The sequence below is a fragment of the Manacus vitellinus genome, unplaced genomic scaffold (assembly GCF_001715985.3).
Source record: "Manacus vitellinus isolate BGI_N305 unplaced genomic scaffold, ASM171598v3 scaffold_5_pilon, whole genome shotgun sequence".
In the NCBI taxonomy this organism is placed as follows: domain Eukaryota; kingdom Metazoa; phylum Chordata; class Aves; order Passeriformes; family Pipridae; genus Manacus; species Manacus vitellinus.
In genome coordinates this window covers 12298249-12317155 of record NW_021940682.1, presented here as the reverse complement: position 1 = coordinate 12317155, position 18907 = coordinate 12298249, and the positions used below count along the sequence as shown (strand labels likewise).

At 38.5% G+C, this 18907-nt stretch overlaps 1 protein-coding gene across 1 annotated transcript; it reads right to left on the bottom strand.

Annotated features, from left to right (window-relative positions):
- Window positions 1-529: 529 nt before the first annotated feature.
- HCFC2 (host cell factor C2) lies at window positions 530-18655 on the bottom strand. The gene is given in 18 exon segments (XM_029963396.1): window positions 530-2622; window positions 3323-3608; window positions 4076-4261; window positions 5403-5540; window positions 6770-6840; window positions 8041-8241; window positions 9203-9365; window positions 10344-10447; window positions 10873-11058; window positions 12300-12488; window positions 13070-13173; window positions 14207-14291; window positions 14768-14976; window positions 16025-16185; window positions 16577-16725; window positions 18504-18524; window positions 18527-18619; window positions 18622-18655. Coding segments are annotated over 18 exon segments (2406 nt in total). The 3' UTR covers window positions 530-2596.
- Between the last annotated feature and the right edge of the window lie 252 nt (window positions 18656-18907).

Below are 18907 nucleotides of genomic sequence, written 5' to 3'. Positions count from 1 at the left end.
CTTACACAGTCACAACCTCCCTAAGGAGTTTAGTAAACCTAGACATTTCTACAATATGGATACTGTCATCTGATAGATTTCAGTTTCTGTTACATCTCCTTTAGCAGTATCTGAAATAAATGTATAACACGAATTCTCAAAGAGCTGGTGTCAACAGTCTTCTAAACAAATTTAAAACTGAACAATCAATATTTGTCTGATATCTAGTTGATAGGCAAACAGGTGGGATTTAGACATTATAAATACAGTTCTAAAAACAGACCACAAAGTGTATTTTACAGTGTGTACCACAATTTCAGGTTAAAGTAAAACTGTGAGGAACTGAAGGTTTGCTTATGGTCACTATTCAACATCACCCAACTTGGACAAAAAGAGAAAGTGACATCTTATGTCAAGTCAGCTGAAGAAAGCACACTTACAAGGAAATTACACTTTCATTGAAAACGCCACAGTTTTACCCTTTGGTAGTTGTGACATACCCACTGAAAAAGAAATTGTGCAAAGCAGGTGAAACCAAGTGCAAAAAAACTCCACCCAGACATACCCAACAGGTTTTATTCTTAAATAACGACTCTACAATCACAGCTATCAACCAACAAAATCAAAGCCACAAATGTTTTCTCTAAAGGCTTCTTTCACAGTACTAATAAGAAAAACCAAGTTCTACTCTTCTAGTTAACAGTTCGTGTGTATGATATTTGAGTTATCAGACAGTATTGGTAGTGAGATCATACCTGACAAAATGGACCATTAAAACACAAATATCTTAAAGCCAGTTAACTTCAGGAAAAGTCCTATACATTCATACTATAAACACTGTTTAAAGTGAATCTGGGATATCTGTTATTATCACACGGTTTTCCTCTGGAGTCAAACCACATGTATTACTCCTGTGCCACAATTAACACTATCAGAGTGATTTATGGTCCCCAGCACTTCTCATATGCTATTGTGGCGTGTGATGCGTTGCGATAATTAAGGCTGTACCAGCACTTCCGTTATAACCCTGATTTTCAGGGCAGCCAAAACTTGGCTATTAAATCTGCTCTGGGATACTTGAGCTGTTAAATCCCTAATATTTTAGTGATACTTCTCCCACCAAACCAGGCACATAATTTGTTTTAGTTTCTATATTTACAAACGCTCTTAAGACAAATTTAACTGGAAGAGGCAAGAAATTCTACCTTGATGTATAGTCTTTTGGCATTTGGGGCAAAATTAAAGTGCAAAGTATAAACTTCATTGCACAGTAAATAATTTAGATTTTATTTTAAAATAAATCTTATTTAAGTGCCTCAATCTATTCACCTAGTGACCTTGTCCAACTCAGCCATTTTCCTCTACACTTTGGTAAACACAGGCTTACATATAGATATATAAATAGCATTTAAAATGTTTACCTTTATTTCACTACTGTGAACAAATTTTTTCTTTTAGCATAGGAATGGATCAACCTATTCCTAGAAGTAATGCTTGTTGATTTTATCAGCTAGCTAGTTAATGTAAAATGATGCATAGTAAAAGGGAGATACTGAACTTGATTGGTAGAATATATTGGTAAAGCAAACAAGCACTTAAGAAGATTAACTGGAATAAATATGTTGAAAGTTGCCATATAATATGTGCAAAATTGCTTACCATGTATTCTAAACTTTGGTTAAAATTTTCAGATTGAAGTTTTACAGAAACATTATGGAAGCAACACAAGTGATTACAAACACAGGAATGAGGTAAGTTATTATTAGTGCAAAAAGCAAGCATATGCTAAAAGCAAAGCATATGGATTTATTAAAAAAAACAAAAAAAAAAAAAAAAAGAGAATGAATCTCATGGAAGTTTTCATACAAGACCAGAAAGGTCTCTTGTAAACATTGGTATTTACAAGTTCAAGATTTGTACAACTACAAAAGGATAATTCTAAATATTAGTAGTGCATTTACATTGAATTTATGTTTTTTGTAATAAGAGCAATGGATAAGTTTCTCTTTTTCCTTTTAAATTTTCAGGGGATATCTTTCAAGATTAAGATATTTGTTACAAATAGTAGAAAAAATCATTTCTTTACAAAAAAAGTATATATTAAAATATTTATACATTTTAAGTTACTATATAATAACTGGAAATTTTTGCCTTGTACTCAGACACCACAACGAAGAATGTGGTATAAGGAACCAAAACCAAACAGAATTTGCTCTTATACCAAATCTTACGAATTATCTGTGCAAGATCCGAAGCAATAATGGGGACTCTACCTCAAATACTGCTGCTTGTGCCAAATTTGTTCTTTGTTTTTAATTTGAAAGTGTGTATTTTTTTACATTTTAACTATCACTACCAAAAAGAGCTGCTGGATAGGGTGTGATCCTTCACCCCACCGTCTTCAATATAGTTTCTATCTGGTACTCATATACCTGAGTAAGGCTGTGTAACGCTGATGTGTCAAACGTAAAAAAGGTTATATATTTTTAAGATAAAAACAATGCAAAAATAAAACATTTGTAGCATTTACAAATAGTACAAGAGTTACATTAAACACTACATTCGAAACTGGAGATTTATTAGGTTGTTTCTACTGATGGCTTTGAGAGTAGCAACACTACTTTGAGCCTGATGTTTTCATATCTGAAAAAAGGAGGAGACATTGTTAAATGCTTCATAATTTCACGTGGTGTACATGGTCAAACACTTTCAAACAACTGCTGTTTCAGAGTTCTGGGGTACAGATCATGGTCAAAGTCATTGCTAGTTAAAGGGTTAAAACAGCACTGGAATACTAAACATTTTGGAAGACAGCAAAAGTTCTTGTTTAGAGCCTCTGGAGTGGCTGACTTGTAAGGTGAGCCAGAACTGATCAGGCTAAAACTAATCTATTTTCAGTGAATCCACTCCCATCCCCAGGTCATCATGAACCTGTACAAATTCAAGCGCAGGGACAAGATGACAAAACCTCTTCTGGCTGTAATACAGACTTTAAAGTGTATAAGCATCACAAAATTGCACCTTACATCATCTAATGAAAATTTTTTCTAATAAGGAGGGTGAAAAGACTGAAAAACACCCCCTGATTACACACATGCATGTAAATGGATTGCTTATTAGACTGGAAAAATTTTTGAGCCGAAGTGAAGCCCAGGGAAGTCAGAAGCTTCCTAGGCTGTTATAGTTTTAGGGAGCAGGTAAGACTCAATGACCAACAAACTTGCTTGTTTTTGCCTGTGAACAAATCCAATTTTTTTTTTTTTTTTTTAATGCAAAGACAACTTCAACAACTATATTTGCATAAAGCTCCTGTAAGGAACAAAAGAACACTTCAAGACTTTACCTTGGAGCCACCGGACTTGCGTGGCCGGTCCGTACCCTCTCTCGTTCTTCGCGGAAATCCGGAACACTATGGCAGGTCGGGAAGTGTAGTCAACGTGAGCGTTGGAAAGCTGGGCAGCAGTCACTATACAGGATGTTTTAAGACCACAGTATATTCTCATGAATACAAGCTGACTTGGATTTTCCTGTAACTGTGTGGAACGGATTGCTAAGTAGGCAGAATATTCTAAAATATTTCCAGAGGGTGAAGCAGGAGGCTCCCAAGAAAGATGAATACAGTCTACACTCTGAAGGAAAAGAGAGAAAAATGTGATAGTATGTAGCTAACCATAAATATATAAACAATATAAAAATAAAACCCCCCAAATTCTAAAGATTATTTGAGAATTCTAACCTAAACATCATCACTCTGGAGATAAGGATGCATCTTTTGACTTTTTTTTTTTAAAAAGCATGGTAAACCCCTACAGATTTAAGGATGAATGAACAGAAAATCACAGGTAAACCATCAGATGACTGAATAAGACACGTATCTGGTAACATAATCAGTAAGTCTTAAAATTATTATTTTTAGCAATTTTCTTAAAGAATATTACATTGAGCAGAGTTAAGTAAGTATTTGAAACAATTTTATATGACAATTTTAACTTAAAAATAACCCCAACAACAAACCAACTAAACCCAAGAGTTCTGAGATTAAACTGATGTATAAAGAATTTTATACATCAGAACTAGAATTACATATATTTCTCACCTTGGTGATTTTGACTGTTGAAGGAGCTCCAGGAAAACCCGGAATGCAAGTTTTGAATTCACTGATTTTACTGAAAGGCCCAACACCACAGCCATTAATTGCAGCAACTCTGAACCTGTACACTGTGCCTGGAAAAAGATCCTGTTTCTTCAGTAATCTGTAGTCCGGTACATCTGCACCTTCCGTCTGAAAAGAAAGCAACATTTGAGTTAATTTTTAAAATATTCTAAACACAACTAGCCTAAAAAAATTAAGGTGGGTAGTAATAAATTAAGTTTAATCAAAACTGAAAATCTACCTAATACTTTTGTACTTAAATGAGAATTTACGAAAAGGTTCTGACTGAGGGCACTATCTCACCTCAAAACAGGTGATCTAAGATGCAATGTGAGAGACTATATCTCTAAACCAAAAAAATACCCCATTTTTTCAATCATTTAAATTAAACTGCACCTTGTGGTTATTTTTACTCGGGAAAGTAAAAGCAAAGTAGCATTTACAATTACATAACTTATGATTCAGTTAGCATAATCTTCTGTCCTAAAAAATATTTTTATTTCAAAAACAGTTATTCCTGTAGTTAGGAGCTGCAAATTGATGTGGAGGTAATCAAAATATTTTTAAAGAAAACCTCTGTAAGATAGTAACAAATAGGTCTCTGAAACATTATGTGCCACTGTACTTCCATGATTAAAATATGCATTGATCCATCACTAAAACTTACAATGGAACTATTTGCCTTCTGAATAATGTACAAGAAATACAACCAATGTAAACACTGTAAAATGTACTATGCTCTTTAAAGATATACAATATTCATACTGAAGTGCTTTCAAAGAGAGGGTTCTGTTATTTTTCTTCTGTCTCACAAAAACAAAATACGATATTTGTTTCAAGTTCACTAAGACATCATTAATTTACACTTTTGTCATCAAACCTGCAACACCTTTGCAAGTTTCACATGTATTTTCATGTATCAACTTACATGTACAAAAACATTAGGATAGAAAGATCAAAAACAAAACCCACTACAGTTCCAGATCTAGTCTTTTTAAACAGCCTAGCCTATGTCTTATTAGTATTTTTAAGAATTTTTAGGCAACAATTCTGGGAAAAGAGAAGAAACTTTGAAACATTTCAATGCTGCACCAAAGTGACATATTAAAAAAGTTGTGGGTTTTTTAGTTTTTAAGAATTTTTACTGGTTTGAAAGTTTATTGAGTTTAAAATTCTTTCTTAAGGTTAGAAATAAGAAAAGAATTAACAATAGCAACAGGTCCCAAAAGATTTTACGTGCAAGTTATGTCAGAGAAGAATCAGCAAGTACCTTGTTAGAAATGTTCAGTGTTTCCTCTGGCAGCAAGTAGAACTGGCTCACCACAGCACTGTTGTTCTTAAAAATTCCAACATCATACCATCGCCGGTCTCTTGCTTTCACTGGTGCCATCGGTCTTTGTGGAGTTTTCTAGTATTTGAAGAACATGTTATGTGGATTACCCAGACTTCAGAGTAATGTAAAAAAGTGTTAAGACTCTAGTATATGTGAGAGACAACCCCCTTTTATACCAGTGTTACTTTCTTATACTTCAAATGGATATGCATATACTATTAAAACAGTGTTCAAAACCAACTGGTTCTTAAACATTGACTCAGACACAGTCTGTCATTTAAAAGGCAACAGCTGGGATGTCACATCTGATATTCTAAACAGGCAGGGGAAGAAGTTTAAAGCTGTAGAACTAGGTGTCTGTAGCAGCATGTAGTTGCGAGTTAATTTGGCTCAGAGGTCAAGAAGTTCCCCAGAGTGGTCCAACACCAGCAGCTCTCCCTGGGAATCAGCTGTATCTCAGCCCCAAACATGCTCTCCCTCAGCCACTGCTGAACTCGCCGGCAGCTGAGAACAGGCCCCTGCTGCGGCATGGGGCGATGGTGGTGGAGGGTGTGTGAACTGTTCCTGACTGACCCAGAAAGACAAACTGTCTTTCCTGCTTGTCTCCAGACCCCAGGGAGAGCACTTGCACAGTCAGTGTGCCCAGCACAGACAGGCCATGATCCTGCTGGCACGGAAACGGGGCAGGAACCGCAGCTGCTCTTGGCAAAAGCACCCCAACCCTTTAGGTAGCAGCTGCTTCTCCCCATCCTTAGTTCCTCGCTTTTGGTGGCAACAGTGGCACCTTGGTTTTGTGTATTAAGTTGTAAGCAGGTGAAATAGGAAGCATTTACTTTTTCAGGCAGTATTTACAGCTTGCATAGCCAGTCCCCATCTCCTCTAGGGAAAAACATCAAGATGTCAGTTAAGTAACGTTTCAAATCTATAGATCAGCAGCTAACAATAGTCTGATCTAATACATACTTCATTTTCATTTCAACTGTGCATACAGAAAAACATTGTACATTTGCACATCATGCAGCAGAGAGACCATTCCACTGTGCCAGTCAATAAAAATGATTCAACAGCTGAAACACATACTTGGATCTCCTCCCAACTACACAACTGCTACTTAGACTCACATCAAACCCACACAATGCAATTAGTTTTACAACAGAAATGTTTACCCCTGTATTATTCACTTCAAGCCCTAAATAAACATTTCCTTTAATTATATTTCTGAAAGAAAAGCAAACAGAAGAGCCCTTACAACTAATCAACAGAACAATAGATACAGAAATTTGATTATACTTTTTCAGACTTACAGAGGAGTGTGAATCATTTGTCTGTCCAGTACTGACCCTTGTTGAAGGCATGATATAAGCAGTTTCAGCAGCTAAAAACAAAAAGTTAAATTTAAAAAGCTTGAGTGATACAGAAAATTGAACACAAAATCGACAGAATATGGAAGTTGACCTCAATAGCCATTTACAAGTATTTGTTGCACAAATCCTTCTCAGACTTCTTTTGCATGCAGTTCTATTTATAACACAAACAACTAATTTTGGCTTCTGTCCTATTCACAGAACAATTCTGAGAGTCTGGCATTGGAGGCTGCTACAGATAATAAAAACAGAAGGCAGAAAATCCTAAATAAGAACAGAACTATGAAATCCATATAAAATATTTGCAAGCAAATAATCTAAATACCAGATTGAGGCACAAACTGATGACACTGTATGAATAGTCTAAGTGTGAAATCTTAATTTGATTGCATTGTTTCTGACATCAATACAATCTGAATCTGAGCATGAGCATTTAATCTGTAACAATCCCAACAAATGGGAACAGAGTATTCATTGAATTTAAAATGGAATATTAAAAAAAGAAAAAAGATTAAGCACACAAGCAACACAAGGGAATATTAGTATTCTATACTTGTGTTTCTGGGTTTTGCTTTTAAAATACAGTACTCTTTGGTAAAAGTTATACTACACACGTAACATCAATATAAGAATACAGTTCTTTAGTTAACAATCAAAACAATAACAAGCACAGCCTGTTGATATTTGTGAAAAACAAAACTTGAAAAACTACCCATATGTTTATTTTCTGCTTTGCTGCTTATTTTGGATATTTCAAGCAGACTATGAAGAGGCCAGCACATTTGACTAGCGGTGAGCTAGCCATGTTAACTGGACATATTTGTTAAAGGTCAATTGCTTAAAATCAAAATCATCTAAGGTTACTATTTTAGTCTTTTGCTGACTCACAATCACTGAAGGAAAGCAAATGTGCAATGGGCACCAAAACTGGCTACCACTGCTATTTAGAAAATGGACCTTAAATGAAGACTTTAAAGGACCTTTCACTTACAGGAAACACAGTGATTTACAGATGTATAAAAGGAATATCCTGATTTTAAAAGATGTTTAAATCATAGCAGAGATCATCCAGGCTGCACAAGGTCTTCAATGCCCAAAGCCTATCTACATCCCAGGTACTAGTCAAGATGGGAATCCCACCACACTAAGGGAACTCTGATGGCCTTAGATATATATGGCTCAAAATACAGTATGTGAAACACATTTCAAACCTTCAGATTTTGAATTGAATGTTGTTAGTGAAGTTTCATCTTTAACAACTGCCCCATTTGTACTTGATGATTCAGTTTTAACAGCCTGCTGGGTTACCATAGTTTGTGTGCTGGAGACAGTACTGGATACAGAAGCATCAGGATTTACAGTTTGTTTGTCCAAGTCATGTAATTCACCTACATTTGCTGATGTCTGAGCACCTTAAAAAGAGAAAATATTAACCAGAAATCAATATTGATAACACATAACAAATCTCAACCTGATCTAATGGCTTTAGTTTCCTATGAAGCCTGAGTTTAGCTCAGAATTAGGTTAGAATAGATCTGATCAAATTGATTACCAGTGCTTTCTTTAGGTATATAACTGAACTAAAGTCTGTCTGCACAGTCATAAACAGATACATGTAAACAGTTGTTTTAAGCTTGCCATTCTATATTTATTTTGTTACAAAAGGATTAATTTGGGAAAAGACACTAAAATAAAGCATCCACACAAATCAGTATCACAGAGTTGTAACAATCAAGATTAACCCCTGTGGAATTTTGTTTCTCACTTAGCACTAAGAACCAAAATTTCCACATGATACTTAAATTACACTGTGAAGAAAATAAAAATCCAACAACCCATAAAGTACATGAAAGTCAAATATAAACAGATCAGGTGACTGAGCCTGGATTCACCACACTGAACTTAAGGCACTTCAGTGAAATGCCTACATCAGTGCCTTGTCATCTATTTCCTCTACAGTCAGAGAGAAACACGCTTCTCTCTACATTGCCTGAAATTTCACATTATAGCTTTTCACTGCTAACAGACACAGTGTCAGAGTCTGGAGTTACTATCACCATAATGTTGCAAAACGTATCTGTCCTTTTTTTTATGTTAAAAATGGCTACTTATGTTTAGACACATTTGCTATCATAATAATGAATATATTGAGAATTTCACGTCCCTTGCAACACTTCAAATAATTTAGGATTTCATTTTTCCCTGTATCTCCTAAAAATATGTTCGGTAATAACTAACACAAGTTGGGTTTTTTTAAACTACAAAGGAATCTAAAATAATTTTAAATTACAAGACAAATAACCTTATTTTATGTTTATGAGATGAATTTTAACTCTCTCTTTTCAATTTATTTTTATTCTACAGTCATCTTACTTGAAGTACAAACAGGCAAAAGGGAAGGGGCATTTGATTCTTTGAATCCTGTAGCATCTGTGTGGTTTTTCATAGTCTCCTGTGTAATCTTGTTTTCAGGTGCTGCAACCTTTTCTTTTCCTTCTACTTTCAATAATGAGTTGGATGAAAGGGAAACTTGGACCTAAGCAAAACAACACATTTGTTAGTGTTTAACCGCAAAGTTGGGAAATTTCAGTTGCAAACATGGCATGAAAATGCTTACTCATAAGCAACAAGCTAAACTCCTCCAACAATTCCCTAGTACTCTAAATTAAACCAAGAAACCATTAAAAAACAAAAACTCAAACTCTGAGTTGCCCTGGACATGTCTCTGATAGATACTAAATTTTATCTGACAGTGAGCTCATGTTCTTTTGTCATTACATGGAAGTTCATTGATGCACATATTTAGTCTACTGGGGGGACTTGAGGAGATGGGGAAAATCACAATTACAGAGGCTTTCAACTTTTGCTTTCCTGGCATGTACTTTAGATACTTCTACTGTTAGTGAAATTTATAGTATATCTACATGTGTTTTCTCCAGGAATACATTATGGATCCCATACAGATCTAAGACTTTTCTCATTTAAGAAAAGGTGCAAAATTACAAAAATGTGATCCTTTAGCCAGCCTTTGTCCTCACTCTTTCTGTTGAATTGGCAAAACAGTGGAATGTGTACAACTGTACAAACAGAACAGATAATAATTGGGTTTAATCTGTAGTAAGAACCTACAACTAAGCAGACTAGCATAAAAGCACTAACAGAGGAATATGCCTTATTCTTTATGCTTTCCACATTAATTTCACCAACATTTTAAGGATGAATAGTATTTCTACTGGTATAAGGCTCCCAAGTTAGCATTCTGGAAGTCAAGACAGTTGCAGTTTCCTTTCTGCCAGGAAGAGGACTTGAAAGACTGTCTGTCAATCATAAAAGTAAAAGCTACATAAGAAAACAGACACAATTACTTCAGCAAGTGTCTTTTTGTTTGATTCGGGTTTTTTTTCCTAAGGCCCAAAAATTATGCAAGGACTTTTAAAACTGAGGAAGTGTTCTGGCAGTCCTCTAGCTTCCCACACTACTTTGCCACTCATGCATTTTTCAGTTTAACACTTACATTATTAGGAATGAGATTATTTGTTTGGCTGGGATGATCAACCTTCAGTTCTGGATAAGGGATGCTAGGCAATGGTTGGGGATTTTGATGTAGAGAACAGCCACCTAGCAGGTAAACAAAAACAAATCCCCATCAGTTATGTAAAATTTAATACTATGTTGCTTGGAATCTAGTCCAGTAAGGGAGAGGGAGACCCAAAGTTTCCTGAAGGAAAACTTTGTTGTAAATCTGAAATGAAACTGCATGGCCAAACAGTCAGATAAAATCCCCTTCTCACTGTTTCCTTTCTCAAATCGTGCCCAGCACTGTACAAATATCTTCATAATTCAGACAGCTGACCAAAATCAACAGAAACAAGGTAAAGTGTTATTCCCAAGGCATTTTGGGAATAACCAAAGAAATAGGGTCTCTCTCTTGCAAAAAATGGTTCTTTAAAAAACAAACTCATATCAAATACTTATGCAATACTCTAGTCTGCCTGTGCACAAACATTAGTATAATGTGATCTGACTTGTGAGATCTTCATTACCTTGTGAACTCAGCAGGGATGTCTCAGGAACACCAGTAACGGGAGTTCCAGCCACCGGTGGCACTGGTGAGTCAGCGTGTAGCTGAAGAAGATATCCTTCAACTGTAGGAACTTCATCCCATTTCAACTGAAAAGAGTTGGTTGTAGCTCTAATGAGCTGTACCTGTGATGGTGCTAGGGGCTTCTCTACAAGAAACCAATAAAACACAGATGGCATGTTAGAAATGGCCCTCCCTTAATCAGCTTATTAAATATCTATACATTGTGAGTAAAATCCTTTTCCACTGATGTACAAGGTATACCAGATTCAACAAGAAACCCTTGCCAAAGGTGGCAAGACAAGTCAGAGAATTATGCAGTGTCATGTTAGAGTGCTCAAAAATGCTCAAGTTTTCATGCTTTGTTTTCAAGGGCTCTTCTGCTGCCAGTAAGACTTTGAGTTACAGCTACGTCACTGTAGAAATTACAGAGATAAGAGATCTTTGTGCTTTCCCAAAAGGCTACAGGTAGCTCTTTGGCCCCTAAAGTTTTACATATTCCTCAATAGAATTCACAGAAGATCCCTCTTCCTTTTTGCATGCTCTCTGTAACTAAAGTGAGCTTTCCTTCAAACTTCTGCAGAGACTGAAGCCTAGACATGACTGATGCCACTGGCCTGCTCCTCTCACTTGCCTTGACTACGCTGCACTCTCAAGCACATCCCTCCCCTGCTACTTTTTTCATTTCCTGATCTTCTGAGGGAAAAATAAAAAAAGAAAATAAAAACAAAACAAACAAACAAAAAAACCCCACCTCACTATCTCCTAAATATTTCACAATCTCCAATAACAACTTCCATATTTCTGCTTCAATAGGCAACAACTCGCTCCCAAAAGTTCCATTCTAGTCCCCTCTTCCCCAGTACCATCTCAGTGTCCTGCCATTAATCCAGCTACTAATGAGTGATTAGTGCTCCAGAATTCCCTTCATCCCCAGGAACAATTTGGTCCTTTTTCAGATTCAATAGTATCATTTTGCAGTCCAAAAGATGAGGAAGCAGCAGCAGCAATGATCCCAAGAGAAGGAAGGGTTTGGTAGGAAGGAGTAAATAGTAGCAGAAAAGATCACTAAAAGGAGAGGTCAGGAACCCTGAGTTCAGGCAAAACACCCTTTAGCACCTTGTATCAACTGACTATAGGATGCAATGCAGAATCTAGCCACAAAGTTCTTTCAGAGGCTCTAAACAAGCCTTCCTAATTTTTTCAGTTTAAGTTACAGCTGTAGCCTTTGAACAATCAAAAGTGAAGCATGTTTTTTTAAAATAATCTTTAAAATTTAAATAACCTTTGAGATTATTACAGCTTAGATGTTCTGATCATCCATGATGCAAGCTTCCCAGATGTTAATAAAACACGGAACATAGTGCAAGTCTCTTAGTTTTGACTCACCAGTATCAAGGTACCAAAGATCTTTGCAGCAGACTTGATTGTTCCAAGCTTTTCTGTAACCATCTCTCCCACTCCAGATGTACAGGCGAGTGCCAACCGCTACCGCGCAGTGTCCTGCTCTTGGCCCTGGGAACAAGTTACTCTTGTCCTCCTGGCAATCTGAGATCAGACCTATCCATTCTGTGGTATCTAGTAAATGAAACTCGAAAAATTTAGTTTCTAGATGTTTTCCAAAGCAAGAAATAAAGATGTTAGTATGCTTAACTGCACAGAAAAAAATGTAAATAAATCACTTCTGTTTTTATAGACGAATTGCATTTAAAATTGAAATATTACAAAGAGAAGGTCACTTTCCAATTAATATGCAAGTTAAATCAATTAATACAGGATGAATTTTCTGACCTCTGGTTATCTCTCTCAGGCAAATACAAAATCAGAGGTTGAGGATTCAGGGATAGTACTATCGTGCTTAGAAAAAATATCATTTCAGGATCTGTCTCTTGTGTTCTTCTATAAATGAAGGAGTATTTAAATTACTTAAAGTTGTATTAACAAAGATTTGCAGAAGCAAACCTGCTGAATCTTCCAAGAAAAACGATTATTAAAATATCACTTCTCAAGAAAGATGTAAAAACCCAGCAACTTCTTTAGTCCCCTAGTGTTACAGCTATGTATCCTAAACTTTTCTCAGGGTCTTCAAAATAGCTACTCTACTCTGTTAATAAAGTATCCTTTAAAATGCCCACTCCCAGAAAGGCAGAAACACTAACCCAAATTAAGGTAAGAAAATGAACCGGTACATTTCCATTCGCCATCATGAGAAGAAATTTCACCTCCTGCTGACTGTGGGACCCAGCCACCAAAAACATACATTCTGAAATATAGGAAAAGAGGGAAGAGGGAAAAAGAAAAGAAAAGACAATTAATATCCAGATCTGCTGCATGGGTTCTCTCAAACTAGGACGAAACAGAAAATTCCCAGTGCTTTACAGTTCTGGTTTACAGCAAATTTTATTTGAATCTACTCTCATTATAAAGTACTGTTGCAGACATCCACCTTCTGAAATTTTTGAGTAAGTTAACTGATTAAAAAACTCAATCAAACAAAAAATCCCACAAACTCCTCAAACGACTTTCCAGAAACAGAAGTTAATACTGTCACTTCTTACAAGCCACCAAACTGCTAATGCTCTCAGAAAATCACACTTTTACACAGTATTTCTACAATCCTTTACTGCAGACTTCTCAATAACTAAAATAAGAAGACTGGTATCTAAGTCAGATATCAAAATTTAAAAATATAATGCAGGCTACAAACTACTGACATGTTAAGTAAATAATCAAAAACTAACCTACTGAATCATAAGATACAAAGCTTGCACATCTTTTTTCCCCCTTGACTCTCTCTCCTCATGCCCACTTGTAAATTGATATAAAATAGACTGAAACCCATGTTTAAAAATCCATTTTATCAATGCTATCTGCCAAAACAAACTACATTGGTAAGAAGCAGAGTAATGAGAAACAGAATACGGAAAAAGCGTGGAATAGTTTTGCCTAGAACTAGTTTTACTCTTTGAGCAGTTTTTTTGCATAGCTAATTTCATTTGTGTCACAGACACAGAGGCACTCGAGCTCACTCCTGACAGAGCCAGCTGAGGCCCAGGTCACCAGAATGCACAAAGGTGCTTTAAGAAGCCTGGAAAGCTGCTTGAAGGTTGGGCAGATTGTTCTGCTGGATGGAAACACTGGCAGTTTGATACCCTTAAGTTAACAGTGGTACTTTAAATAGCAGCAGCAAAGTACTCTACAGGGCTGATGGTTTATACTGAGCAGTAGTGGATAAGTGTCATCATTCTCCTACTAGGTGTACCTTTCTAGAGTTGAGCTTTTAACAACAGACATACTTGTTTCCTATTACATTGGCCGTATGGAGACTGCGAGGAAGTGGTACTGTCCCTTTGGTTTCTGGTCTTGACCAGGTCATGGTTTCTAAAAGAAAAAGAATAAAAATCCTCAAAGAAACCTTGTTACCGCATATTTCACTCCCTGGATTTTAGGAGGGAACATCCCTCTAAGATTAAGCAAAACAAAACTTCATCTTTTTCGGATGGCAACTTTAAGAAAGAAGCACAACAACAAGCCCCTAGAGGTTCTTTTAAAAAACAGGAAGGGATACAATGTTTATCAGAAAGATATATTATGGTTCCATTATGGTTATTCAGCATTATGGTTATCATAGTGATAACCACTCTAAAGAACTCTCTAAAGAAACAATCTCACCCATAATCAGCGAGGATAATATATGCAAACAATGCTGTATCTATTTCATTCCAGAAATTACAAGAGGTTAGCACTATGGTGTTAGACTCAATAATATCTGTACCACATCATGCCATTAACCATTCTATACTGTAATTTTTCCTCTCAGCAAGTGAGCACGGACTTCTACTGGCAAATCAACTCACCTATGTCAAGTTCCCAGAGATCATTAAGCCGACAGCCACACATCCCTCCAAAAATATACATCTTCGGACTTCCCGCATCTTTTCTGCAGTATACGATGGCTGTGTGAGATTCTCGGGGAGACGGTAAGACTCCTTTGGTCACAGGAATACTCCAGCCAACAACGCCAGAACCATGTTGCAGCTCCAGTTCATAGAAATCATTTAAATATCTAGGGTATTATTGTCAAAAGTATGAAAAATTCACTTACAAGCACGATTACAAGTGTGCTTTAAACCCCGACCCCTTCCAAGTATTACAGACTTCTGTCTTGGGAGAGTGTAGAGTTTTAAACTCTCAAAGCATTGTGGACAGTACCGAAACTGGATTTAAACCAAAAAACCCGAACAATTATAACTGGTTGCCTCTAAGGAAACATGCTCTCATATCATATTTGCTACACTGTATTACATGAAGGAAACATTCAAGAGGGGTAAACAACATTCTTCGCAGAAATTACTACATACGGACACACTTGGAATAAACTGCAAAGCTGTGAGAAATAACAGGATGACCAGAGACATTAGAGATGAATTTCTGCAGCTCCAAAGCAATAAAGGTGAGAAGAAGCTATTTTTTTTCTTGTGCCTTCAGGCTGGCCAATAGACAATTAGCCATTCGTTGCTGAATCTATCAGCAAGTTATTTCTTAGATAACTGTTTTTGAATCTTGGCATTCACATGACGTACCCCTTGTTTACTGAGCTTAAAACTGCCAGGTTATAGCTCAGTGGATATTAGTGCTCTGAACTGCAGGTGAACGTGGATCTAAAACTGGAGCATTAGAGCACCGTTTGCTGGCAACAGAGGCAACTTCAGCTGTTACTGTAAAAAATTTCCAAATGAATTCATAACTATTTTCCACAGTAATATAGAGGAAACATCCATCGTGAATTCCCTGATGACTCATGAGACTTGGCTGATTCAAGTAATTCTAACAAACAAGCCATTCTTAAAATCATCACCCAAAATACTAGGAAAAATACCAAAGTCTACTCAGGTTTGCCTACATAAGTGTCAGAGCTGTCAGTCAGTGTTACATACTGTGGGGTTAGCAGAAGAAATATTTAAGCTTCTTCGCATGTAACCCGTCCACTGCACAAATAATCCACCTGCAGGTACCTGGTACACAGAACAGCCTGACTAGAATGTTCCTGCTCAAGGTTGTCACATCCAGTCATTTGTCTTTAAAGCCATTAAATTCAAAGCAAATCAGCATACCTGGGAACGTTATTATTTGAATCTTCACTTTCATTTGCCAGGCCACCAAACAAATAGCACTTGTTACCATATAAAGAAAAGCTATGGCCAAGTCGAGGACAGGGTGGTGATCCATTGGAAGGAGCTTGAGGTTTTACTTTTTTCCAGAGCCATCGACTTGCCTTGAAGACAAGAAAAATATGTTCAGAAATATCTTCACTTATAGTCACTCACAGTAAATAGAATTCAGGTAATGTTAACAGTCTTATATTTTCTGAACTATTTTTAAAGGAATGCTGGGCTTTTCTCAGGACATATGTTAAAAGGGACACATATGAGCTTACTTAAATAAAAGACTAAATATTTTATACTTTATTCAGACTACATGGAAGTCTCTTTTTCAAAGGCATTTGGATTTTCTCCATCTTCAGAATCTATTTAAAGTTTATTCTTCCTGGAGCAGAGCAAAGCTTATGTAAGTTTCTTCTGCAGTTGGTAAAATAAAATGTGTTTGTTCATAAACAGATAAATATAGTAGTCCTCGAAATTGAAACATTTTCATACATTTCCTACCTGCAATTCATATAAATCATTACTGTATCTTCCATATTCAACCATTCCTCCAAAAACTAGTATTCTGGTACCATCACAAACAAATCCATGTGCTGCACAGCCTGGAGGAATATCTCCCCTTACAGCAGGAAGGAACCATTGATTTGTAACTATAGTAGAGGAAAAAAAAAAAAAAAAGAAGAAAAATATTTGAAACACCGAAAAGTGTATTTTTAAACACCTCTGCTTTTTAGAGCACTACTTTTTACCTGTAGATAACTGTGAATGGGCTATTTGCTTAACACTAAGTTTTAATTGAGGTTTTTAATAAAAAGGAAAGCAAACACCTGTATCAAACCAATGTTACTCAGTATGAATGAACCCATGAGGTCACTGTAACTAAGTCATTTACAAAGGGTCACCCAGCAATTTAACAGACTTGCCAAGAATAGAGGCTAATGAGGAACACAAGTGCAGTTCTACAGAAGAGAGATAACTATGCTAACTCAGAGGGAGCTAGCCCTAGAAACAGAATTATTAGAGCTACAGCAGCATGGCAGTGTGCCTGGACTTAATAGCCCTATTCAAAAACTAATTACACTGTTCTGGGACCCATGTTAATATCCACGGAACGCTGCACTGATACATGGGAGAGGAGAGGAGAGGCACACAGGCAAGGAAGAGCAGCTGAGACAGTCTGATCCAGCAGCAGCATATTGGTGTTTAAACTGCTCTGGAATTAAAGAATTACAGGAGACACTGTCTTCTTTATCCTAAACTTTTTTCATGAGCACAAAGAGGAAAAGTATGAAATTAGAAGCTTCCAGTGAACACTGCTGCAGCGGATTCGGATGCTCACTGTGTGCCAGCTCCTCAGAAGTCATCACACGCATAGCAAGAACCACGGATGGCATCCCACACTGGGGCAGCCTGGGTCACAACCCTGCACCTTAAACCCCAGAGAAAAAAAGGTCAGTTTGGGCCAAGCACTCGTCCAGAAACCGGAACAACTGAGTCATGATCCTTTTTGCCACTGCTATGAAGGGGAAACACCTTTAGCAGAAAATCCGGGCAGGAAAAAAACCCAAAAGACTCACTCAAAAGGTAGCATCAAAACCTTTGTTCTGAGAGACAGCATAACTGTACTGTCTGAGAGTTTTCTTTGGGATTACTTGTCAGAACAGAAAAGTTAAGAGATTTTTTTTCTTCTCCCCCCAAAAATGTGATTAAGAATAGTATCTTTAAGATACCAGAGAAAAATCTGCTTGGAAAAACTCAACACTGGCAGACTGAGAAGCACGGATCAGTCACTGAACTCTCCCGTCTCGGCCCAAGCTCTAACACTACACGCAAGTTTTCCAGCCTCATTCAGCATCCTGTACAGTAACTATTTAGGCATCTAATCCTTCACAAATAAAATCGGTCTCGGGCAGCTTCCTGTTTGGAAAGGCTCCCAATGCCAGCATGTTCGCTTTTCCAAGCAAGATTCCTATTCCAGCGCGTTCAGCTCTCGTGAGCTGCCGCCACCAGAGGGAAGAAGGGGGATCCGGACACTGGCGGGGACTAATCCCGCCTGCCGCCATTCAGCCGAGCCCTGCCAGGGGAGACTCCGCACCCCCGCGCCAGGGGCTGGGAAAGCACAACAGGCGCATCAAGAGATTTTCCAGGTTCCTTTTCCCCAGAAAGGCCCACTAACGCCGCAGCACCGGCCGGGGCGTAGCGCTATCCCGGGGAAGACCCCACGGCCCAGGCGTATTTCCCGGTCCCGCCATTTCACCTCCAGGCAGCTCCTCAGCCCGCCCGCCGCCCCCCCCGAGCCGGGGAGCCGGGAGCTCGGCGGCGATCCCGGTGCCTGAGGAGCCCGTGCCACCGCCGCCGGAGCCGGGACTGCCCCGCGCCTTCCCCCCCCCGCCCCCGCCCGCCCCGCCGCCCGGCCCCGCCCGCGCACCCGTGTTGTAGACGTGCAGCCGTCGGCGATGCCCTCGTTGCCCGCCGCGAAGATGATGAGCAGCTCTCGGGATGCGACCGCGCCGTGCCGTGCGCGGGCGCGCACCGGCCCCGTGAGGAGACACCCCTCCAGCTCAGCCCCGCGGCGCCCATCTCAGCGCCGCTCCCACAACGCACCGCACGCGGTCGGGCAGCCGCGGGGAAGGGGGCGCTGACGTGAGGGCGGCCGCGGCCCCGCCCGGCCCGCCCGGTGGCCCGCCGCGCGCCGCCTCCGGCCGCAGCCCTCTTCAGCACGGCCCCTCTGTCAGCACGGCCCCTCTGCCCCCGAGGACCGCCCGGGCGCGAGCTCTTGGCGGAGCCCGTGGAAGCCCGCCGGGCACCGCTGTGCGGTGTGTACTCTTCAGC